Source organism: Telopea speciosissima, chromosome 2, assembly GCF_018873765.1.
Source record: "Telopea speciosissima isolate NSW1024214 ecotype Mountain lineage chromosome 2, Tspe_v1, whole genome shotgun sequence".
In the NCBI taxonomy this organism is placed as follows: Eukaryota; Viridiplantae; Streptophyta; class Magnoliopsida; order Proteales; family Proteaceae; genus Telopea; species Telopea speciosissima.
This window is the reverse complement of record NC_057917.1, coordinates 69,355,483-69,381,004: the sequence shown is the minus strand read 5'-3', so window position 1 is coordinate 69,381,004 and position 25,522 is coordinate 69,355,483. Positions and strand designations below refer to the sequence as shown.

General features: G+C 38.5%; 2 protein-coding genes across 2 annotated transcripts; both read left to right on the top strand.

Moving 5' to 3' along the window:
* The first annotated feature begins 839 nt into the window (after positions 1-839).
* Positions 840-23,570, top strand: LOC122651446 (cinnamoyl-CoA reductase-like SNL6). The gene is made up of 7 exons (XM_043844831.1): positions 840-1,108; positions 1,206-1,366; positions 2,805-2,993; positions 3,081-3,234; positions 3,328-3,614; positions 14,081-14,084; positions 23,555-23,570. Exons 1-7 carry the CDS (start codon positions 859-861, stop codon positions 23,560-23,562), a joined length of 1,053 nt encoding a protein of 350 aa, XP_043700766.1. The 5' UTR covers positions 840-858; the 3' UTR covers positions 23,563-23,570.
* On the top strand, positions 6,434-22,426 carry LOC122651447 (transmembrane protein 33 homolog). Its single transcript, XM_043844832.1, has 9 exons — positions 6,434-6,634; positions 7,837-7,951; positions 8,279-8,379; positions 10,442-10,567; positions 10,670-10,790; positions 10,909-10,993; positions 21,108-21,221; positions 21,341-21,380; positions 22,118-22,426. The coding sequence occupies exons 1-9, from the start codon at positions 6,461-6,463 to the stop codon at positions 22,268-22,270; spliced, it is 1,029 nt and encodes a 342-aa protein (XP_043700767.1). The 5' UTR covers positions 6,434-6,460; the 3' UTR covers positions 22,271-22,426.
* Positions 23,571-25,522: the final 1,952 nt, after the last annotated feature.

Below are 25,522 nucleotides of genomic sequence, written 5' to 3'. Positions count from 1 at the left end.
AACTATGGTTCAGCAATCTGAGTTGGCCCAGGGCTACTTTTTATTTTTTAGACAAAAGACTAAAATTATATTAAAGGAAATCAGCAGAGGAGGACCGACGCTACTTTGCTCTTTACAACATGGTGCAAGTTCTTTTAATCATTTTTTATTTATTTATTTATTTTATGGTGTTTTTGGCTTTAATACTTGGATATGCGATGCAAATATTATGATAGATTGGTTCTATATGTGTGATCTAGATCAACGAATGATTCTTCAAATATCTTTACTAAGGGATTGGTGAAGGGTGTATATATATATATGTTGAGAACATTAGTCCTTAGGTTTTAACCTAAAATTGTTCAGGACTAGGGATGGGACGACTGAACACCTCATTCATATGGTCATTGTACTGTGTGTACATAGGAATAGAGATTTTAGGACACAAGTGGAGTGTACATTGAACGGTGAACCTCACTCATCTCTTGCCATCAACGGAGGAGATGACACAGAGGGAAAAGAAGAAGATGATGATGATCAACTGTTCTTGGCTTCGTTCAGGGTCAACAGTCGATTGTCAAGGCCAGGCTGGACTAAGATATCTCAGTCCCATTTCGAGCCTGATTGGGCTTGGGCTGAGCTAAGAGGACCAAGATTGGACTGGGGTTTTAAAAAATAAAGCCTAGAACAGCCAAGCCCAGCCCAGCCCAGCCCAGCCGGTTGCAACCCCCCTAGTGCAGTGTTTGGCTGCGCCCACGTTTCTATCTAATCGTCTACACTTCATACACCTAACAGTTACACCTCCTCTATTCCCCTCGTGTTCTATACTTACCTCCACCATTTCATTAATTCCAAGAGAGAGAGAGAGAGAGAGAGAGAATGTGGAGGAGAATGGAGAGTTGCAGAGAGGAGATGGTGATAACCAAACCAGAGACAACACTAGCAGCTTCATCATCAATCTATGAAAAACAGAAGCCATGGGGGAGCTTCAAAGCTATTGCTTGCAATATGAAGGGGATTGACAGAAAGCTGGTCTGTCTCACAGGTGGGAATTCATATTTGGGCTCTCACATACTAACCCACCTCTTGGCTCGAGGCTACCTTGTTCGACTCGTTCTACAAAATCCAGGTCTCTCTCTCTCTCTCTCCATCTCAGTTGCATATATGTGATGTTATAGCTAATTTAATGGATTAATGGATTAATGGTTGGGTTTGATTTTTCACAGTACAACTGGAGGAGGAGATGATAGAAGAAGGGGTGGGAATAGAGAGTGTGGTGGTGGCCAAGTTGGGAGATGTGGACAGCCTCTGCCGAGCCTTCACTGGTTGTCATGCCGTTTTCCATACCTCCTCTTCTTTCGATCCTCGCGGCGTCTCTGGTTATTCGGTTAGTCATACTATGCCATTGACGAAATATATGAATTCAGATCCTCTGCACGTACGTTCACCTCTATGAGGCTGCCTCAGGTTCACATACGAGAACCATCTCATATGCCTCTGAGGTAGGTGCATAAATGGAATCCACTTTAAAGTCTGATTCCATCTATGCGCCTAGGTTTCATGTATCAACATTTGTCCTTTTGTTTCCATAAATACTTCTCTTGTTTTTTAAAACAAAAGGCATTAAGTGTAATAGGTGTCGACACCTAAAGTGTACGTACAGGTATCTCAACTCTAACAATTATCGTAATACTTTTTAATTAAAAATTAATAAAAAAATATATATTAAATGATGGACCATATGGTTGAGATAGGTCATGAAATTTAACATGCAAACCATTCAAAGAGTACCTTATCTAATCCAATAATCAAATTTGAAAGATTAAACCTTAATGTGACTTGAACATAATGAACTACTCATATAGGCTTGTCTAAATAGGCCATGTTTTGCTCCATACTCACAACTCACAACAACAAATTTGGAACATGGATGGGTCATGTGGTAGAAAACAACCATTTCACCTTTGGTTCTAGCCCGAGAATTGTCTTAAAAGTGAGCTTCCAATTCCAAAATATTGTAAAAGTCCATTAGAGTTTCAATGAGAAAAGGTGAAACATATAAATGGTCCTCGTTGATCGTAGAAGAACTCAATGGCTTGCTGAGTTTCAATTGTTTTGGGTTCACTTGGATCAATGGCATTGGATATCAATTGCACTATTACAATTTGGGTAGAGTTAACATTCACCATGGTTAGTGAACTCTGTAAAGCTTACCAATTGATACATGGTAGGTGATTGTGACATGATTGGGCAAGTGGTATAGAGGACTATACACCCATCTTACCAGATTTGGATCTTCTCTAACTACTTGGTAGTCCAATTTTTTTTCAACCATCCATCCAACGGCTGGGAGGACTTAGACATGCATCTCAACACTTACCAACACCTGAGGATGCATGTCCAAGTCCTCCTCGTCGTTAGATGGGTGATTGGAGAAGAGTTGGAATTGCAGATGGAGAGGATCTTTAATATGGGTCAAAACATGATTGAAAGTTATAAAAATTACGAGAATGCCACAAACCTTTAATTATGTAATAATAGAAGTCAATGGCATGTAAACAAATTTCTATAACTTTTGATGCATTTAGATCCCATATAATTTGCTCATTTTGTGTTGAAATTTGACAAAAGAGATCAGAAAGAGGTCCTTTATAATGTGAACTCACCCAAATGCATTCTAATTGCTTGCCAAGGGGCAATTTGTGAATTTACAGAGTTCACTAACCTTAGTGAACTTATCTGCCTTCAATTTTAGAACACCAAAATTTACAAAGAATAGGACATATATAGACCCAGAGATTGTACTTGTTTGATTAATTTTGCAGGAAACAATGGTCTTTCTGGAAACAGAGGGAGCAAGTAATGTTATTGAAGCATGTGGGAGAGCTGCTTGTGTTAAGAGATGCATCTTTACTTCATCTCTGCTAGCTTCAATATGGCAAGGCAATGGTGTTGATGAAAGAGTCATCAATGAGAGTTGTTGGAGCAATGAAGAGTTTTGCAGAGACAATAAGGTAGTTAAAATCTAGTTGCTAATAAAACTAGAGAAGTGATGCATTATATAAATGACGATGATTTCTATTTGTTTTTGTTGAGCACAGCTTTGGCTTGCCTTGGGTAAGACAACAGCAGAGAAAATTGCTTGGAGAAAATCCAAAGAAATGAAAGTGAATCTTGTCACAGTTTGCCCTGCTCTTCTTATGGCTCCAACCTTTCCAAATGCTCAAACAGAAACTTCTCTACCCTATCTTAAAGGTAAGAAAACCCATCCTTTTTTTTTTGTTTGGGTAAATTTTACAAACACCTTCCATACACTTGGTTCTAATAAAAATTTAAGGTTGTATATAGGGGGACAACTTATGCTAGATCGAGGTGTATTGGCAACTGTGAATGTAAATACAGTGGCGAAGGCGCACATTGATGTTTATGAAGCTATGGATTATGGAGCTTGTGGGAGATACTTGTGCTTTGATAAGGTTTTGGAAAGATTAGAAGATGTAATTGATCTTGAGAATGGGTTGAAGATGAATGGACTATTGTCAAGAGGAAGAAATGCTGTATCAAACCATGAAGAAAACGAAGATAGACACTGCTCTCTTAGTAATGCTAGACTTGCTAAATTGGTATCTAATGCTCTATCTTGCAGACACTGAAATGTAGAGACAGAGAGAGTTGCATTTTACATAATAACGATTTGAGGAAAAGCTCCAAAAAGGCCTCTAGTTGTGGAAAGAAAGCGAGTAATAATAAGAACACAAATCTGAATGTTTTTTCTTTCCTTTCTTGGCATCCAAACATAGCCTGCAAAATAAGTTCTCGATACATGTGTTTAAGTGTAGCCTGTGCTCAGATCGCTCTCGGACAGAGAACGTGCTCCTAAAAATTTAAAAAAAAGTCTATTGATCAGAATTGCCATATCATATCATTACTGCATGGCCAAAAATTGGTGAGCCATCCTAATGAATTTGTCTATTAATTTCAAAATCGAATAAGGTCATCTAACTTCCCATGCATTGGCATTTCATTTGTATTTCTGTGTGTTTTGATCAACTAAGCAAAGACCAAATGGCCACCTTCACATGATTTAATGTGAGTTTCATTTTTTAAAGTCTTTTTTTTAGGGAAAAAGAACACTAACCAATAGCATGGTTAGCGTGGTTCTTGCATCTAGACACAGACCAATGCTTTTATACGCAAAAAGACCATTCAGCTCACAGTGAAATAAAAAATTGTATCCAAATCAATGCCTCTATATGCACTTTCATTAGCTACCGTGTTGGTGCAAGTGCAAGGGCTACATGACTGGTTGACATTCTCTCTATATAAAGATTAATAGAAAAAAAAAAATAATTACAAACATTGTCCAGTACCTACAACACATTTTTGTGGTAGTTTAATTGGCTAATTAGGGTCGTCTGAAAGGATCTCAATCATTCGACAACACATGTTAAAATTATAGTGTTAATTTTTTTGAGCAAGAGATTGTTACTTGGTCGTGTAGATGTGTAGCCCTTGTATCACATGGGGTCAATGAGAGCGTGCACAGGGGTATCAATATAGATGTACTTTTTGATATCAGGTGGAGTTGGACGATAATTTCATACACTCCTATGTTTGGATACAAGAGCCACACAACCAAGCAGTATTCTTTTTCCCTAATTCTATTTAAAAATTAAGTTCTAGTAGACGGCTTAAAGGAGAGTTTGACTTTTATCCTCATGAGACACGTGGTAAGTATACAAGCACCAGAGATGAGATATTGCTTGGACCAATAAGAATACCCCGATTAATGTAGCACGGGACTGATCGCCCGAACCGGCCGGTCCGCTTCTCTAATTAATTGACTGTCTGGTGGTGTTTCCCGACCGGTACAGCTCACGCAGTTCAATGCCTTTAGATTGATTGATATCTCAAAAGGTATGAGATTCCCCCGATACAAAAAGAAAAAGGGTTATTTCCGAATGCTTCCAAGAAAATGGCTAAATTTACAGTTGTCTTCATAAACTTTTACTAATTTTACGTGCACTCCTATTTTCCAAACTAAGTACCACTATAATCCCTCCCGTAGTAGTTCCGTTAGATAGATCCGTTATGTTATAACGGTTTCCAATTTTTTAACATTAATGGACCATTCTACCCCTTGATAGGGTAGAATGACAAAAATGCCCTTATATAACAATAAAAAATAAAAAAAAACCTGCAACTCATCTTCTTCCCCAAATCGATTTGGGGAAGATGAGTTGCAGGTATCTTTCAACCCATTTGCAATCATCCCTGCAAATCCCTTTGATTGAACCCATTTGCAATCATCCCTTGAAAGTTGAAACCATATGTGCCCAACATTGATGCCTCTTCCAGACTCCGGAGGCAGGTCGGGAGAAATCTAGGGTTTTAAACCGAGAGCAGCAACAGAGTAGTTATGGAGCAGCCCGTGTAGATGGAATATTGTTTACACTGACTGTGTCATGGCTTCACTCTCAAGGAAGCATCATTCAGTCATCAACCTATATAGTAACTAACACGGATTCCTCTCTGTGAAAACCATACTTCACTCACCAACCCTAATTAATTAATTACCACTACCCTAAGAAAGAGAGCAAACGAGAAGGAAATTGAAGGAAATGGGGTCGAACCCAGGTGAGATGGTGGTGGTGCGAGCCGAGAGGAGGACAGCATGGGCGGAGCTACAAAAGAGAGAAGGGTCGTCACTGCTTCCACCAAAGAGGAAGTCCGTGAAGAAGATGATGTTTGATTACATTGCTCACGTTATAATGACCTCTATCCTTGGATTTCGTCACCGATATTGTCGTCCCAAGGCGTTCTCACTTCCTTCTTCTTCTCCTTATTCTCCTCCATCATTTTAATCATACACATACAAAAAATGTAAGATAAATGCAGAGTTTTTTTTCTGTTTTTGGTGAGAAGATAAATGCAGAGTGGTGGGCGCATATGGTTTCAAGGGATGATTGCAAAATGGGTTCAATCAAAGGGGTTTGCAGGGATGCTTGCAAATAGGTTGAAAGGTACCTGCAACTCATTTTCCCCAAATCCTGAGTTGTAGGTTTTTTTTTTCTTCAAATAAGGGTATTTTTGTCATTTACCTTATCAAGGGGTAGAATGGTCCATCAATGTTGAAAAACTAGAAACCGTTATAACATAATGGATCTATCTCACGGGAGGGACTATAGTAATACTTAGTTTGGAAAATAGGGTGTATGTAGAATTAGTGAAAATTCAAGAGGGCAACTGTAAGTTTGGCTATTTTTGGGGGGCATTTAGAAATAACCCGAACAAAAATAATACATTTCTAAGCAGAAGAAACGACGGCTGCTTCAATGGCGTTTCCTTAATTCTTCATCATCTCAGACTCATTGGAACGTATATAAGAAGAAGAGAGTCGTCGATAGTTTCAATCGAAGCAACCTCAAAGAGAAGAGAAGAGAAGAGTAGAGAAGAGTGATCAGTCAGTGATCAGTTATAAATGGGGGAAGATCAAGATCCACAGCGGTTGAAGAAGATCGCCGCCGCCTCATATGACTATGATAACGACCCACGATGGGCGGATTACTGGTCCAACATCCTTATCCCTCCTCACATGGCCTCTCGTCCCGAAGTTGTGGAGAACTTCAAGCGCAAGTTCTACCAGCGTTACATTGTTAGTTTTAACAGACCCCACTTCCCTCAAATTTTGTTTTATCTGTTTCTTTGAACGAAGTTTTCATGGAATTATTAGAACTGAAGAATATGAGTTTCTTTCTTTGTATCTGTCTTTTGTTATTTAGATTTTGACTGGAATCTAGAGAATTTGATTCCTAACGATGCTTCTGGTGGCTTCTTGCCCTTTATCTTTTTTGATGTCTCCCTGCTCCCCCGAATTCGTTGCCCCGTGTATTTTATTTGACTCTGGGTTTTTATGTTTTTCATCGAATTTGAATCGGAGTACACGAATTGCCATTTATGTGTTTCTTTTAGCCACATTTTAAATTTGTACTTCTGTAGACTGGAAGCTTAGTGGGAAATCTTTAAAGTGGAATGCAGGAGAACACTTTGTTTCTTGTTAATCTGGCAAACTATAGGGACATTATCTGTGGCTTGTCTAAAACAAATAGGATTTAGTCATGGGACCACTCTTTGATTGTGTGGGAATTTTGTCATGTTTTAAAGATGTTGTGTTGTATTCTCAGCCAATTAGGCAGTTCTTAGAGTTATGGAATTAGGGTGCCTTTTGACAGTTAAATGAACAATCCAATGAACTCAACAAAATTATATCCTACTACTTAGGGTCGGCTACAAGAGTCCTGGTTCACCATTCCACTCTATGGAGTTCCTTGTCTCTGTTTTAGTTATAATCGTGAAATCTTTTCTCACTCTCTCAGTCTATGGCCCTTTTCAGCATTTGCGTTGTTCATATTGAACCCTTAACTTGCTATATATGACCCTTTTCTACTGCATTCATTGCTTTTCATTGTGCATGATTGGACCATCTTGGTCAACACCCCTCATCTTATAACTTATGGTAGGGAAAAAATTGTCATCACACACATGTGGGTGCATGCACACATATACAAACACAATTTATTCCTTTTATAAATTATGGAATTAGTTGTTAAGAGTGGAGATTAGAATGTACACATTGCTAGCTGGACAAAGAAAAACAATTGCTGTGAAATCTGCTCAAAACCAGAAGTGCGCGTTGTTCATTGATTCCCCTGTACCTCTTTTTCTTTCACATTATTAATCTATTGAAGTATGAGATTCGAGGTTGTAGCATACTTCTGTGATTCTTGTACCCATGTCTGAGTGCTCAACTCTTAATAACTTCTTCTTATACTGGTTGAATATCATTTATATGAGCAGGATCCTGATCTTGTGATCGAGCCGATGTCTTCTAGCAGTTCTTCTCAGTCTACAAGACCATCTGCAACATCCTCAGCATCATCTGCAGCTGAACAAGCACGGTCACGGAATGCAGGTATGAAAATTTTCAGGCTTCTAATGCCAGGACCAGCATCTGAACATTAAGAAAGAACTTCATTTTTTCACAATGAAGAAAAAAAATACACAATTTTATTGGGAAAGGTTCTTTGAGCTGCCGGGGCAAGGTACACTAGCACCTCTGTGTCTATCTCTCTCCTCCTTACATGACATTACATCGCTGCCCTCCACTGTACGACATTGTTTTGTTGTACCTCATTGGTGCGCTCCTCTATGCCACTTGCTCAGAGAATCCTCTCCCATTTATTTAATTTTGTTTAGTTGCCAGTTTCCCCCCTTTAGTTTATCCCAAATTTTGTTGTAGGTTCGACTACTAGGACATCAGGGGCATCAACAGCAACGAGCACAAATCCGGGTTCTTTGCGCTGGGACCGCCAAACCATACAATTTTCTGTCAATGCTTGGGTACAGGAAACAAGCGCATGTACTTACACTTTAGGGAAAGGGTTCTCTGAACCTACAGCATTTCTTACACCTTCTCACAAAGGATTTTTTTTATTTTTTTTTTCAGGAGAGAAAAAATAATAAAATATTCATATGTGAGAGGGCGTAGGAAATGTCTTAGGCTCAGAGACACTTTTCCCATTTATTTGTTTATTTATTTTATTTATATTTATTAAATTTCACTTTTGTAATGTGTTTTGTTTATTGACAAATCTTTTATCATTTAAACATCTGAGGCATATTTCTCATTGAGAGAGACATATATCCCTCAATATATGTCTCTCTCAATAACAACGAGCACAAATCCGGGTTTCTTGCTCTGGGACCACCAAACCATGCAATTTTCTGTCGATGCTTGGGTACAGGAAACAAGTGCATGTACTTACACTTTAGGGAAAGGGTTCTCTGAACGGCTGAACCTACAGCATTTCTTACACCTTCTCAAAAAGGATTTTTTTATTATTTTTTTTTCAGGAGAGAAAAAATAATAAAATATTCATATGTGAGATGGCGTAGGAAATGTCTTAGGCTCAGAGACACTTTTCCCATTTATTTGTTTATTTAGTTTATATTTATGAAATTGCACTTTTGTGACGTGATTTGCTTATTGACAAATCTTTTATCATTTAAACATCTGAGGCATATGTCTCATTGAGAGAGTATCCATTCCCCCTTCGGAAGGTTTACCAAAAGTTGGACTACTTGTAAGGTTAGAATTAGAAGACTGGTGATTACATGATCATATCAATGCGAATATAGATTATTAGTAAAAGGAATGGAGTGCCAATTACTTAAGTTGAAGTCCATAATATTTGTCACTCATAGACTTTTGGAAACTAATGAGGAGAGATTATAAAAGCATAAACAGTTGTCTAGAGTGGTGAATTGGGCAGAAGCCAGTTCTTTCTTTAAGGATGTTCATGCAGCTATCCCTTGTGGAGGAATCTGACAGATAGAATTATTCATGAATGGATGCCTCCACTTATTAGCAGCTCTCTTTAAGCTGAACTTTGATGGGTGTTCTTTGGGGAACTCAGGTTCCTCAAGAGTTGAAGGTTTGATATGAGATAATGCAGGGACTATATCTCTTGTATACTCACACCCTATAGGTGAGGGTAATTCAATTTCTTTGAGATTCTGGTCAGGACCACCGGTTGATGCGATTTGACTTGACCATAGTCCTTAATTTTATGATCCTAATCCCATGAGTTTGTTGATGTCATTGCTTCTCTAATACCTCCGAAATGTCTACTTGTTCCATTTTGGAGTTTGTTAATGGCATTGCTTGACTACCTCTGAAATGTTAACCTATTTTGGAGCACATACACATACAGACATACTCCACAAATCTCTTTCCTGTCCATCATAAGAGAGTTTCTTGGTATGAATTTTGTTGGGGTCACGATTATTTGACCAGTTTTATCTGGCTTCCATAATGAACTATTATGGACAATATGACGGGCTTGTTTCTCCTGCAGAGAAGAATCCAAAGTAATATCCATAGGAAGCCTTTCAAGTGCATCTTACTTGTTAATTGACATTTTCAAGATATTTGGTTCACCTATTAAAAATTACTTCACATTCTTATAGCTTGCCAAAGGGGAAGGGGCTGTTCTTACCCTGTCCATGCTGACAGACATAACATGCTTTCCATATCTATCAAAATGGTTATAATTTTGAGATGATAATCTTTGCTGTAGGGCTGAAAGTCTTTACAATTAATGACATTTGATTTCAATAGATAAGGGAGATTTATTTTGAATCAAGTGGTATGAAATAAAAGGTTATGAATGGAATAAGAATTAGTGAGGACTAGTATACCATACATTAAAATTGGTTTTTGCACTGATTTTTATCTCACAGACACTTTCTGTTTTGCTCGGAAATTCTGCTGCTCCTCTGTAGCAGCCTTGTATTTGTAGAGCAAATCATACATGGAAATCTGAGGTTTATTTTGCAGCTTTGCTCATATTATTACCTTTTGCCTTTCGTAAAACAGTTGTATCTTTTTGCTTTCTTGTAGGTATTTATTGTTGCCTTGCTTGCAATCTTTCCTCTTGCACCTAGAAATCTTTCAAACAGGGCATATCGCTTGTCCTTTATGGGAACTGCAGGTTCATCTCTGTATTCTTTGTACTCATTATACGGGGTAATGTTACCACCAAGACCTGTCTTGTCCTCTTTGTGATGCTCTGCATTTTCTTTATAATTAGATTCTCATGTTTTACAAGAGACAATTCTTTCATTTCAGAAACCAAGGGCATGGAATCTGCCGGCTCTCCAAGTATGGTTTCAGTCAGTAATCCCAGCAAAGGATTTTATGTACTTTCTTTACTGTCTTATGTTTGTGACCTCCCATCTTCACCTGAAATGTAAGCATTTGTTGGCCTGAAATTTCTTAATAGTAGTGTATTTCAGTCCTGATGTTCTTAAAATTTTCTGATATTTTTATTCTTGCCTAGTATTTACTAATGTCAAGCTGCATGGCAGTTGCTTTGATACCTGTGCTTTGCCGAGTGCTTGAAAATGTTGCAAAGTTTCTAAGACGCAATTTTGGTGGTTCCTCGTTGTACAGGTAGCATTATGAGCAACTGCCCCTTTAATCAAGTGAATTTGATTGCTTAAATGGTCTGGTTGAATACTGTTCTGATATAGGAGAATAGCATGTCAATCCTCAAGATGATGATCAGACAGAATCTGTGATCTGGTAGAGTTCTACTCAATCAAGGAAACTTAAAACATTACAGAATTACGAAACCAGAATATAACAATATCTTAATAAACAACTCAGAAAAGGGCTCAAAGGCTAGTAAAAAATATGACGAACTAGAGGAACGATATATTAAAATCTCAGCCAATTATGATGGTGGAATAGGGAGATATTGAAGAGGTCTACTTGAACAAAGAAACTCATAAACATAAGCATTCTATCGTCAGAATATGCTGATCTTTCTGGAGAACTAATGGAGGATTAGATATGGATGACCAACAATCAATCCAGCAGAATATACATAATCAAACATGTTGGAATATGTAATCCAGAATACCGTGGGGGTATTCTGGTCCTTTTGGGCTTGCTTTGTTATTAAGTTATTAGAATTAGACTGCTGCTCTTATAGATTCAGCTAGTTAGGGGTATTTTAGTCCTACTTGTACTTTCCCCTCTACTATAAATAGAGGGGCTTACCTATCAATGAATCAAACACATTCTTTTATCTTATTCTCTCTTTCTAACCCACGGTTCCATAGCACAAAATTCTGCTTCGGCACTAGAACGAGCAACCACAGTTCATATTCGTCTTCCTATGGTGTTGTACTGTGACAACAAGGCTACAATTAGTATTGCACATAACCCGGTATGGCATGATCGCACTAAGCATGTTGAAGTGGATTTCAACCAAATTACAAGTCCCTTTTTTTTTTTTCCAACTCCGACCCCTTTCAATAATTATAATTCTTTTCATAACCCATACCATTGGTATTTACTCATAACACCTTTGGAAATTTCTGGTAAATTATAATTTTGCCATTCCTTCCTTTTTAATTACCCATAGCACCGTTGGAAAATTCTGGACAATTACGTTTTTGCCATTAAACCTTACATCATCTCCATTATTTGTCCACGTAATGTAGTCCTAGAATAGGAAATAATCCTACTAGGAGCCAGGTAGAATCAAGCTCTGGTTAAGCCTGCTGTTTAGGGCTGATTAGGGGCTGTTTTAGGGCAAAATTAGGGTTTAGGATGGGAATTTGGGAATGGGGTTTATAGGGTTTTAATCTGCAGGTTTAGAGGGTCATTATGGTATAAAAATATCTGAATTTGAATCAGTTTTAATTTCCTGCAGAAATTAGGGTTAGGGTTTCGGGTTCTAAAACTAACGAAAATAGCCAAAACTAGGGTTTTTAATGGGGGTTTAGGGCTAGGCTTGGGATCGAGTTTAGGGCACTGTGGGAGGGAGGTTCGATCCTGACATGGGCCTGTTTTGATGGTCTGAAGTGGGAGATCTGTAATTTTAGGGTTTAATGGCTAATGGAACTTTTTACAGAAATTAGGGTTGCAGTGATGGGAAGGGGCAGCCACTTGGGTCGAGTAGGGATGGTGTTGAGGGGAGGCTATGGTCAGAATTTGGATGGCTTCTGATAGGTAAGCAGATCTGGACAGAACTGAGATTCAGATCTGGGCAGAATGTAGCAGTCTAGGGCTTATGAGAAATAGGACAGAAAAGAAAGGGGATCGATTGGGGAAGGAAAGAAAGGATAAAACAGATAATTAAAACCCAAACTTACATTGGATTCCTCCGGGAGCAGCTTGGATTGTTGATGGATGAAACCACCTTCGAAATAGGGATCCTCCCAGCCGTCACGGCGTAAGGAGTCGCAGGATTCCACCCACCCTTCCATCTTGATAAGCCCACAAGGATGCACACACTCTTGGAGAGCAAGGAGCAGCAAGCAGCCACGAAAATCTCTTTTTTTAAATTCAAATCTGTTGTGGGGGAGCCTCCCACGATTCCTTTATTTATAATTAAAGGCCTAAGCCAAATCCTCATACAATCTAATCTCCTCCTCACTTAAATCGTGGAAGGGATCTAATCAAAGTCAAATTACTAATTTAAAATACTAAAATGTCCTAACTACCCCTACTAATTTAAAATAAAAGAATCTATCTTAAAAACAACTAATTAAAAGAAGATTCCATATTAGCCAATAGGAGAAAAGAACCTATTAACCAATAGGAACACTTCACTTAAATTAGACCCATTGAACCACTTGGATGCAACCAAATCTAAACCGGTTCAATCTAAAAACATAAAAATAACTAAGTATTGGGCTAATCCCGTATGCAACCTAAGTACCCCTAGTTTAGGCTCATTAAAGTGGCCTATTACATAAAAAAACCCTTGGGAACAAAGGCCCAACATGGATATGACCCAACCCTAGGCCTATTTCTAAAGAAATAAGCCCTATTTGGTGATCATTCTGCATCAACTCTCCCCAACTTGAAAAAATTCGTCCTCGAATTTTATAGTGATGAGGGGGAATCAACAGGTGACCAATAGTTTTGACCATCCCCAAACAGAATTCCAGTGAAGCAGGAACATTGGGGATAAAATCTCCAAGGTGTGGAGCTTTCTCTTCGAAAAACCATGGTGGCAGAACAAACTCTATGTGTTCGCTTTCTGAAGCAACAACAACTGTCAATGTTTCGTCCATAGAGCCTTCAGCGTTAGCAACCTTCGCATCTAATGCATGAGACACAAGCTTCACCTCTTCAAGAACAGCATCTTGAAGGTCATTGCCTTTCTGTGGAGTGTTCTCAATCACCTCTTCATCTTCTGCTGTTTCCACTTTGTCTTCTTTGATTTCTTCGTCATTGACCACTTCAGTAGGGTCTTCTACATGTTGACTGTCCATCTTTGAAGCTATAGGTGCTGTCTCTTTCTTTTCATCACAATTCACTGCCACTTCAGCTTTATCTTCAACTTGTTCTCTCTCAATTTCCCTTAGCAATGTAAATTTGTATTCTCTATACATGTCTTCTTTGTAATCCTTGTGCCTATCCCTGTCTTCCCTATGCCTTCTATGAGGTTGGTGAACTTGGGACTGGACCTGATATCTGTCCTCATCTAGGGGAATGTTGATGCCCCTATGAGGAGTAACCTGTCGTTGCTCAATCAGGTGCAACCTTGCAGTGATAGTCCTCTGTGTAGCTCTAAAGTCTTCAAACAACGCCTTCTGGTCAGCAGTAAATTTCTGAAACATCTCTACTATTGCTGCCATAGGGTTGAGTGGTTGTGGCAGCACTGGATTGCCATGTTCGGCCATGGCTTTGATACCAAAATAATGTAGTCCTAGAATAGGAAATAATCCTACTAGGAGCCAGGTAGAATCAAGCTCTGGTTAAGCCTGCTGTTTAGGGCTGATTAGGGGATGTTTTAGGGCAAAATTAGGGTTTAGAATGGGAATTTGGGAATGGGGTTTATAGGGTTTTAATCTGCAGGTTTAGAGGGTCATTATGGTATAAAAATATCTGAATTTGAATCAGTTTTAATTTCCTGCAGAAATTAGGGTTAAGGTTTCGGGTTCTAAAACTAACGAAAATAGCCAAAACTAAGGTTTTTAATGGGGGTTTAGGGCTAGGCTTGGGATCGAGTTTAGGGCACTGTGGGAGGGAGGTTCGATCCTGACATGGGCCTGTTTTGATGGTCCGAAGTGGGAGATCTGTAATTTTAGGGTTTAATGGCTAATGGAACTTTTTACAGAAATTAGGGTTGGAGTGATGGGAAGGGGCAGCCACTTGGGTCGAGTAGGGATGGTGTTGAGGGGAGGCTATGGTCAGAATTTGGATGGCTTCTGATAGGTAAGCAGATCTGGACAGAACTGAGATTCAGATCTGGGCAGAATGTAGCAGTCTAGAGTTTATGAGAAATAGGACAGAAAAGAAAGGGGATCGATTGGGGTAGGAAAGAAAGGATAAAACAGAAAATTAAAACCCAAACTTACACTGGATTCCTCCGGTAGCAGCTTGGATTGTTGAAGGATGAAACCACCTTCGAAATAGGGATCCTCCCAGCCGTCACGGCGTAAGGAGTCGCAGGATTCCACCCACCCTTCCACCTTGATAAGCCCACAAGGATGCACACACTCTTGGAGAGCAAGGAGCAGCAAGCAGCCACGAAAATCTCTTTTTTTAAATTCAAATCTGTTGTGGGGGAGCTTCCCACGATTCCTTTATTTATAATTAAAGGCCTAAGCCAAATCCTCATACAATCTAATCTCCTCCTCACTTAAATCGTGGAAGGGATCTAATCAAAGTCAAATTACTAATTTAAAATACTAAAATGTCCTAACTACCCATACTAACTTAAAATAAAAGAATCTAACTTAAAAACAACTAATTAAAAGAAGATTCCATATTAGCCAATAGGAGAAAAGAACCTATTAACCAATAGGAACACTTCACTTAAATTAGACCCATTGAACCACTTGGATGCAACCAAATCTAAACCGGTTCAATCTAAAACATAAAAATAACTAAGTATTGGGCTAATCCCGTATGCAACCTAAGTACCCCTAGTTTAGGCTCATTAAAGTGGCCTATTACATAAAAAACCCTTGGGAACAAAGGCCCAACATGGATATGACCCAACCCTAGGCCTATTTCTAAAGAAATAAGCCCTATTTGGTGATCATTCTGCATCACCACGTGTACTACTACACGTGAGGGGGAGATTGTGTACATTACATTGCAGAAACTTGCAGACATTGCAGAACATTTGTGCAAAACATTGAAGACCAGTTTTTTCCACCATTGCTATTGGGTATCCTTCATTATTGGGTTGAGTTTGCCATAAGGGGGAGATTGAAGTTTTGAAGCGTATTGAAGATATTTGGTTTTTGCTTGTCTATTTGAGGGTTTACAGTTGGGTTGATTCAGTTGTTTCCGCTGTCTGATTCAGTTTATTTTGTTGTATGCTGCCCTAGTCTTTCACTTAAAGATTTTGTCACTATGACAATCTGAGATTCATCACTAGACCGCTATTGAAGATTGGTGAAAGCTTTACTGATCAAGTCTGCCCAGGTTTTGGAGATCAATTATTTGAAGTTCTTGAAGATTTATTTGGGAGCTTCATTCATTTGTCAAGTTGGACTCTATTGCAACTCTGTTTCTTCCCATTCAAGTTGGGCATTAGTGCCTTATATGCGCCAACTTGAGGGGGAGTGTTAGAATGTTGGAGTTGTTTTTTTTTTTTCCTTATTAGTTCAAGCTGGAGCTTCTTTTTACTTATATGTATAATCCAGCTTGAGGGGGAGTGTTGGAATATGTAATCCAGGGTATTCTGGTCCTTTTGGTCTTGCTTAGTTATTAAGTTATTAGAATTAGACTGCTGCTCTTATAGAGTCAGCTAGTTAGGGGTATTTTAGTCCTACTTTTACTTTCCCCTCTATTATAAATAGAGGGGCTTACCTATCAATGAATCAAGCACATTCTGTTCTCTTATTCTCTCTTTCTAATCCACGGTTCTGCTAACACAAGAAAATCAGAAAATGAAGAAATTCTGTACTAACCCCAGTTTCTACTACTTAGAAAGCTGAGAAGAAGGTGGGAAGAAAGAGGATATGACCTGGTAATCACCACCCATGACCTAGGCTGGAAACACCACTAACCCACCTGTTGAATCACCACAACAAAATTCTGATTCACCACAAAACTTTAAGGAAGCAAAGCTTTCTGTAATTGATAAAACCGTGGGGGCTCTATGGCCTTACAACCTTTAACTATAAACTAAGGTATATTTATAATAGGAAAGGAAAGTTAAGTAAACATGGGAAACACTATAGCTGAATTAGTGTCCCACAAGAATAAAACTCTATCTTAACTAACTCGATGGAATAGGTGTCCCATTTGATTAAACCACTATCTAAAAATAGGAATAGGAGTTCTATTCATACACGACTGTATCAATCCTTAGCGAGCAAAAAAATAACAATAACATAATAAAAATAAACAACCATACTAAACTAATAAAGTAAATCTCGTATGTCTACCTCCTACGATATTTTAGGCCCATTAAATTGATCTATTACAATGAAAATGCATTGGACCAAGGGCCCAACATCTATAAAACCCAACCGTAGGCTTATTTTCACTAAAATAAGCCCACATCTATGATTTAACTACATCACCATGCATAATGAAAGCACAGTTATGTACTTGTTGATTTTCCGTGTGTATGTACTTAATTAGTTGCTAATGAAGGGAACATTTAATATTTCATGATCTCGTAGAAAATTTTCATAAGCTTCCTTTGAATGGGTTTTAAAGTGTACTTAAAATTGTTTACATGGAATCTTCAGTGGATGTTGTTTTGTTATCTTCCTTATCATTCTTGAGAATCTTCATGAAAGTCGGAGTCTGTTTAGTTCATTGACTAGTAAGAGTGTGGAATCTTGCATGGATTAAGATTATGTTAAATTATTTTTTTTTCTGGAGTAATAGATTAGGTGTTAAGCAATGTTCCAAAACCTGGAGGTCTCCTTAGCCCGAAAAGAACAAGGTGGTGGGTCATCAGTTGAACCAACCAGGTCAGATGAATCATCCTGTGGGAATTACATAAATTTCAAAATAAGAAAATCCATAGAAAAAACTTTTGGGAGAAAAACATGAAAAACAGAAAAGAAATTCTTTGCTTTGTCTTGGTAATATAGATCATATTATAGAAACACCATCATAGTATCCCACTGGTTTTGTCAATTTCGCTCTATGTGCCATCAGCAGTTAGGAGGTTGGAAACAAATGGTCATGCTGAGTGGAGTTTGCAGCAATGGTATCCCTTCACCAAGCAGTAGACTTAATTGCTCCATCTGTGAGTTTCTGTGCCTTCCACTCCATCCACCATTACCATCAGGTTTACTCATCATTGGGGCTCTATCACTGCCTGCCCAAGGTCAGCGAACCAGTTGCAGTGGAAAGATTTGGTGGTGATTCTGTAGTTCTTATGTGAAGAACATGCTGTGGAAGTGGTCAATCAGGGTTGATGGTGGGAGGACCAGAAGCAAGTGGAAAAGGGGGAAGGGGAAGAGAACAGAAACACAAAACTACTTTGACCGTAACTGTTGCCGGAGTGTCCATGCTGCATCTTGTCCATCTGTTCTCTCTTCTCAGATATCCATTTAAAACTCAAATCTCTTTGTTTTTTAGATCTTAGGATTTGAAGAACAGAGACAGATCTGAGTTATACTTTGGTCTACGATCAGCTCATGGTTTTTTGATTGAAGATGTTGACCTCGACATTCACCCAAATACTTGATGACTGGCTTTGTTCAACAGCTCAACTGTCCCTGTTTAATGCATTTCTTCAAATTTAAAAAAAAAAAAAAAAAAAGAAAAAAGAAAAAAAAAAAGTGGGCTAGAGTGTCAATTTAACCATTTCCTTTTGTGGCTGACAAGTCGACTGGTCAGCCGTGTCCAGGTCTCGGAACATTGCTATTGAGTAAAAAGTATCAAATAATGATGTGCAAGGACATTGGGCCAGTTACTAGATAGCAAAAAGGAACTGCTTATGTCCTAGGGGAAAAAATGTAAGCCCTCTGAAGTGCTTCCAATTGGTTGACCAGTGAAAAAGTAGCACAATGAGTTGTAGTTTAACATTCTATGGATTTTCAAGCAACTTATGATTTTTTTTCCCCATAATTTCGAATGAGCCTTGGCGCAACTGTTAAGCTGCGCTATTGCAACCTGTTGGTTGCGGGTTCAAAACTTGGAAACAGCCTATCCTGCGAAGGAAGGAGTAAGGCTGTGTACATTTGCCCCCCCCCCCTTCCCTAAACCCCGCAGTAGTGGGAGCCTCATTTATTGGGGGTTTTTTTTAAAAAAAATTTCCGAATGAGCTAATATCTTTTTCTCTGCTTTCCAGTCTATTGCCATTATTATTATTTATTATTGTTGTTGTTATTATTATTATTTGTCATAATTGTCAAGGCGTGTAGCTCAGGAGGTTGTTCTTGAATGCCTAGGTGACCGGTCGCCTTATTGTTCAAGACTCCCAGACTGAAAATAGGTGGAAAAGAAGGGTAAAAGTGAGAAAAGGGGGAGTAAATGAAGGGAACAAGAAGGAAAGGAGGGGAATGGGGTGAAAAGCCAGAGAGAATGGAAAACTAAGAAGAAAAATGGGGAGAAGCAATAGCAGCTGCCACTACTGCCGGAAAGGTTGCATTGTTCGCCACCGTCAACTGCCATCGTAGAAGATTGCCCTTTTCCATAACCTGAAAATAATTAAAAAATTACCCCATGATCTGAACAGTTCAATCATAGTGCTTCACAGAACTTGACACTAACCATTAATGCAGAAACTAATACCGAACCCGGAGTATCAAGTAGGAGATTAACTTTCGACAGGATCACAGGTATAGGAGCACAACCAGATTAAGAGAAAAGTTAAACCCAAATAATAAATTTCAGATGGTTATGAGACTCAGGTCGGTTGTTCAACTTATTATGTAGAACAAGACTGCAAAAAATGATCTTGATCCAATGGCCAGATTTAATAATATGGAAGAAACCTTCTTGAAGTAGGAAACTAAGACCCAGACTAAAATCAGAAAATCCGACAGGCAAGTTTCAGAGATTCAATTCTGCAATTAATCAAGATCTGATTGAAGAATAAACAGTATACAAGAACCAGGAACAGTAATGAGAAATTAAATTGAAACTTGAGAACAGATCTGAAAAAGAAATTATAATAGAAGCAGGTACACGTAGAATAATCTGACTTCTAATTGATTTGGGGGAAGAACAAATTTAGAAGGAGGTGATATGATCTGGAATCCACCTGATCTGCAGGGCCTGGAATGGCACCAGTACCCTACCTAGAATCCACCAGGAACAACTACTGAATCCACAATAGTCCACTTTTGAATCCACAAAAGTAACACACCTGAATCCCACAGATGTAAGCCTGAAATTCACGGAGCAAACAGCTTGAAGCCTTCATTCATTCATCAAATTTGTCGGTAAGGCGGTAAGGCATAACCTTTACATATGTTTAAATAAAATATTCTAAACAAGACTCAAACTACACCTAAAATTCCTTCAGCCTCTAGTTGCTATGGAGGTACTTTACTGTTACTAAAGCTCTGAATAGAAAGAAACAACTTAAGCAATGCTAGACTCATAGAGACTTAATTCTGCCTAACTAAAACACTTTAATAACAATTTAAAATAAATAAATAGGATTCTAGCTAAACTAACTATTAAAGTAAATCTTGTATCCCTACCTCCTAACCATATTTTAGGCTCATTAAAGTGGTATATTACAAAGAAAACCCAGTGGACCAAAAGCCAACATATCTATCCTAAACCAAATCATATTTTCATTAGAATAAGCCCATTTTTGTGTTTTATCTGCATCAATTCTCTCCGGCTTACAAAAAACTCGTCCAAAAGTTCTGAAGCGGATGCCAAATCAAAACATGATCATCCTTCAATCTGAAATTTGGCTTCTCTCAAACAATAAGAAGAAGATCAGCAACCTTCATTATCTTCCCGTCAAAGTGATGGCTCTGCATACCTTTGATTTAATGGAAGAAAAGGTAGAGGAGAAGGGAGATATAATCAAGAATCCCACCTGATTTGCAGGGCTGGAATCTCACCAGTACCTCAACCTGGAATTTCACTAGGGTTCGCTACTGAATCCACAGAAGTGACACCTGAATCCCACATATATAAATCCCGTATTTCTACCTCCTACCCATATTTAAGACCCATTAAAGTGGCCTATTATAATGAAAACTTATTGGATTAAAGGCCCAACACAAATGTGACACAGCCCAAGGCTTATTTCCATTAAAATAGGCCAGCTTCTATGTTTTATCTGCATAAATCATCATATTGTAGTTTCAAAATTCCCTTTTTTGGAGAGGAGATGGTATAAAAAGAATTGTTTTCGTGAGGGGCTGAGATAGCATGCTTATCCAACCTTCCTAGTTCAAACATTTGCTTTATTGCCTTATATTTGTTTTATACTGATGATTAAATTATCCACTGCCTTTTTTGTGCTTGATCATAAATCACACAGTCGTCAAGCAGTTGTTTTTCTGCTTCAGCTTGGTCTTCTGCCTGACATCTTCTGTTTGTTACTCTGCAAAGTTCTCTTTCGTTTAACTTGTCTAATGCTCTATGTGAACAGGAAGTATCTGGAGGATCCTTGTTTATGGGTTGAGTCGAACACAACCACCCTCAACATACTGACTGCACATGCTGAAATTGCATTGGGTTTCCTCTTAATCATTTCACTATTCTCGTCAGTTGCAACGTTCTTGTCTTTCTCTACTTTCTTCCTCCCCTCCCCCCTTTTCTTGCAAACATCTCCTTGTTCAGACGTTTAAAATAGACAAATTAAATTTCATTTGGTGGATGCAGGTGGCAACGTAACATAATACAAGCATTTATGTACTGGCAGGTTTGTTTTGTTCCTTTCAGTATTTAGAATGGCTTGTAGCATCTATTGATTCTGTTTAGGTTTTAACCATGGAAGATTTTTGTAGCGGGTACTTTTTTAACTGCCTTGTGGTGCACGAGGATGCAGCTGGACATCCAGCTTTATACATCCAGCTTTATAGATAATTGGTCATTGTGGGGTCCATCCAAATATCCAATAGAGGTCAAAAATGTTTTCCATCTGAAAGAGCTGATAAAACTGCATTTATCTTATGGGAAAGGAAGTACACGCTGTCAGTGTACTTCCCTCTCACAGTCTCCTCTCTCTCTCTCTCTCATTAAATATGTGGCCCACCCCCTTCTCTCTCATTAAATATACTGTTTTGCTGCCCACTATTGGCTTGTCATGTAAGGTGCCAATATAAGGGGGCAGCGTGTAGATCTCTCTCCCTTTTACTTTTGGCATTTAATCAATGCTTCTTTAGGAGCCATGGGCCTTGCATGTGGGCCTTGTGATTTAGGTCACTCCGAGCAGATTTTTTGTTTTCTACACGACAGTAGTAGGGGTTAGCTTAGGTTAGTAAGTATTCTCTCGGCCTATAGTGCAGGCTTAAGGGTTCTCTCCCTTCTCCCCCTCTCGTCCCCTTAATCATTTCATATCTAGACCTTTCAAATTTATGCATGTTTCAAGTATTACTTGAAATGCTTATTTATTGCTAATGGTTCCTTCTTTCTGTCTGGTGGACCTCTTTCTGACAGCTCTTGAAGCTCATGTACCACGCTCCTGTGACTGCAAGCTACCATCAGAGTGTGTGGGCTAAAATTGGCCGGACTGTGAATCCTCTTGTCAACCATTATGCCCCATTCTTGAATACACCACTGTCTGCTGCCAAAAGATGGTGGTTCAGGTGAAAACGCAACAGGGAAGTGAAATGGATGATACTAAAAGGAAAAAAAAAAAATCAAAGAGACCACATGGGATTTTAGTTGATGAAGTCTCTTTTATTTAAAGCTTGTTAGACCATGCAACAATCTTAATTAAAAATATTCAACTGGAACACTTTCCTTGAAGTTGCTTACTGCTTTTGTTTCTTTTTCTCTGTTGTCTCCTGGTCTTGTTCTTATGATTTGGTTGAAGGAGTGGGTCACTTCGTTGTGTTTTATAAAGGACAATTTTGTTTTCAAGGCCAAAATCTAACAAGTTTAATATTTTGATCCACTTGGAAAGTTATTTTGATCCAGGTTCTAAACCGTTTACTTAGTTTTATACTTGTGGACTAGTCATGTATCAAATTTCTGACTTTATTTCAATCAAATGCCTTCTTTTGTGTTTTCATGTATCCTCCTATTTTTTTAGCTGTTTTTGTACATCAATGCACCCTCCTAAAGTTCCTAGATTTGAAAAGCTTTATTTGCCACTATGTCCTTGTTTTCAAAGTTTTATTTTGCCATCCTAAAGAGTCTAGATTTTTTTTAGCTGTCTTTGTACATCTATGCAACCTCCTATAGTTATGTATCCAACTCATTAACATATTAAATGCAATAACTAAACTTTACATGTTAATAGCAAATATTTTCAGTGATATTTATTGGATGAAAGTGAAATAAAATTTAGTTGCCATATAGCATGTTCTTTGAGTCAATTATACTTTTGGACCAAGTTTCCCTCCACCCATGGTGAATGAGATCCTGAGGGGCAGGAGAGGGCGGGAATGGGTATAAGGAGGATATTTTGGAACATACTAAAACCCTATGTGGGGTTTGAGAACCCTAGGATGGTGGGTGGAGAAAAACTTTGTACAACACTTTTTGTTGGTAATGATTGCAAACGTTTCCATCTTGTGATATGCTAATTTAACTTTATTTCACATTATGTCTTATCAAATAAGACCGATGTGAACTCACCTAATTAGATACGGGTAGCAAGCTTAGACCGAGAAATCGACCCAAGGGAAGAAACATCTATGGTCCAATCAGATTCTCAACTATGATCTCACACCAAAAGCATGCGCAAGCAAACTTTACATGTGGACTACCAAATGCTCAATTATTGACAGTTTGGTTAACAGTCCCCAGATCGGATCGTCAACCTATCTTATAGACTACGTAACCCTAAAAAGGGCAAAGGGGCATTTTGAGGAACGAGACCAGATATCTAACGGACAACAGAAGGAATGAAGGTAAGACTTTAGAGAGAACCTTAGGTTTTGACCATTGAGAGCAGCTCTAAGACAAAAGGCCCCATCTCCGGTCCCGTTAACTATTGTTTGACCCTGAAATCTAACTTAAGGATCGGAGAAATCTCCTCTAGGACACATCCCAGGGTGTTGACTCTCCCTGTCTTCTGGTTCTATTGTTGTCCAGGCTTATGTTGGATTAGACCAGATCAGAGGAAAGAAGATTCCGGTGTCAAAAGATATTACATGGGTTAGTCCATATGATAGAAGATCAGGCAAGCATCTCATTGGTACAATTTCAACTTAAAATGAGTAGAGTAAATAGCTATAATTAACACCCCCCCCCCCCCCCCAAAAAAAAAAGTGGCATTTTGTATTTTATATTCCTCTTCATTTGATGGCATTTTGATAATTTTACTAAAATTTTGACTTAGAGTTCGAGCAACCTAATTTCCTTGCTTTGGACTAAAATATGATCACTAAAATTTATGTGAGGTCCTCTATCACATGCACTAACCCAAAGTTCTCTATGGAAGTAGGGGTACGATGAATGTGAGGAGCAATTTACACCTTAGACTCAGAGAGCCTTTTCGCTATAAATATACTTTATACTAATCAATAAATTTATCAACTAATGGGAGTTTGAACTATTCCAAAATTATCAAATGTCTTCTCCAAGCAGCTCCAATCAGCATGTGTTGACAAGGATCCTTTTGCAGAAATGCTTATAAGACCTCGTCAAATTGATGAAAATTGGAAATCTAACTATTTTTTATAGTTTTATCCAACTTAGTAGCTCAAGTTTTTGAAGATTCAACGAGTAAAATATTTTATTATATGCTCTCCTCATCTCTCTATTTCTATATGCCAATTTAAATTATAGGAAGAAAAAAAATGCTGTCTGATCACATAGCCTGTGACCTAGACATAGGAATGCATGAAATTACCGTCCTCACCACTATGAAATCCAAAAATCTCATTCATGTTAATATCTATGCATGCTCTCATTTGCACCAGCATTGGTGCATGAGCTATGCAACTAACAACAATCTCTTACCCTATATTGTAATAAACAATAAATTTATGTATGACTATGCATGACGCATGCTCCTACTTGAAACCTTTGGATGGGAACAAAGTCCCCTTTGAAATATCAAAACCACCACTATAATACGAAGTCATCGATGACACAAAGTCAAGCCGCACATGAATTCTTGCTTTTTGTTATTTTTTTGATCTTAAGTATTATCTTTGCAATTACCTGGGTTATGGAAAATTTATCCCAAATTTATTAGGAAAAGGGTACGAAGGGGCCGGGACATTACTCTTTTCAATCCAACATTTTAATTTCACATGGGATGATTTTCGGATTGAGCTCCTTTTCAGGGAGCACAACACCCAGGGAGTGCCCAGGAGGGGTATCCCGTCATTGGGCTATGCCGCACATATCCCGATGGTTGACTGGGCAGGCATCAAAATGTGTGCGGCACAGCCCACCCCTTGGATCCACTCTGAGCATTCCCGGATCTTTATCTTCTCCGATTCTCTGCTCGGTATAATTCATCTGATTCCTCTCATAGGGGATGAAAATGACCACCTAACCCCCTGCCCGAACACATTGCCCGGGTGGGATCCACCCTCCTCTTATTAGAGGCACTAGGGAATTGTACCGGACAGAAAACCTGAAAGGTTAATTTTCCAGGCACTCCCTGGGCGTTGGGCTCTAAAGAGGAGCCGAATCTCACCCTAACAAAAAAAAAATTTTTCTATCAGCTTATGTTGATTTTGTTCCTTTAGTAAATTAAATTATTATTTTTTAATTTAATTGATTTTGCTTTGAAATTTCAAATTATGAGCTTCACTTCCTAAAGATTAAGACACATGTGGCGACGAAGAATTTTCTTAAATAATGGAAGACTCGTCACAACAAAATTTGTCGTTTTCTTAAATAATGGAATCTAGGACGTCACTATGTAATCTTTCATGT

Coding starts and splice junctions, on each gene's coding strand:
- LOC122651446 (XM_043844831.1), top strand. CDS start 859: ATGTGGAGGAGAATGGAGAGTTGCAGAGAGGAGATGGTGATAACCAAA. Junction 1,367..2,804: donor GCGGCGTCTCTGGTTATTCG/GTTAGTCATACT, acceptor TTAATTTTGCAG/GAAACAATGGTCTTTCTGGA. Junction 3,235..3,327: donor TTCTCTACCCTATCTTAAAG/GTAAGAAAACCC, acceptor GGTTGTATATAG/GGGGACAACTTATGCTAGAT.
- LOC122651447 (XM_043844832.1), top strand. CDS start 6,461: ATGGGGGAAGATCAAGATCCACAGCGGTTGAAGAAGATCGCCGCCGCC. Junction 6,635..7,836: donor AGTTCTACCAGCGTTACATT/GTTAGTTTTAAC, acceptor TTATATGAGCAG/GATCCTGATCTTGTGATCGA. Junction 21,222..21,340: donor TTAATCATTTCACTATTCTC/GTCAGTTGCAAC, acceptor TGGTGGATGCAG/GTGGCAACGTAACATAATAC.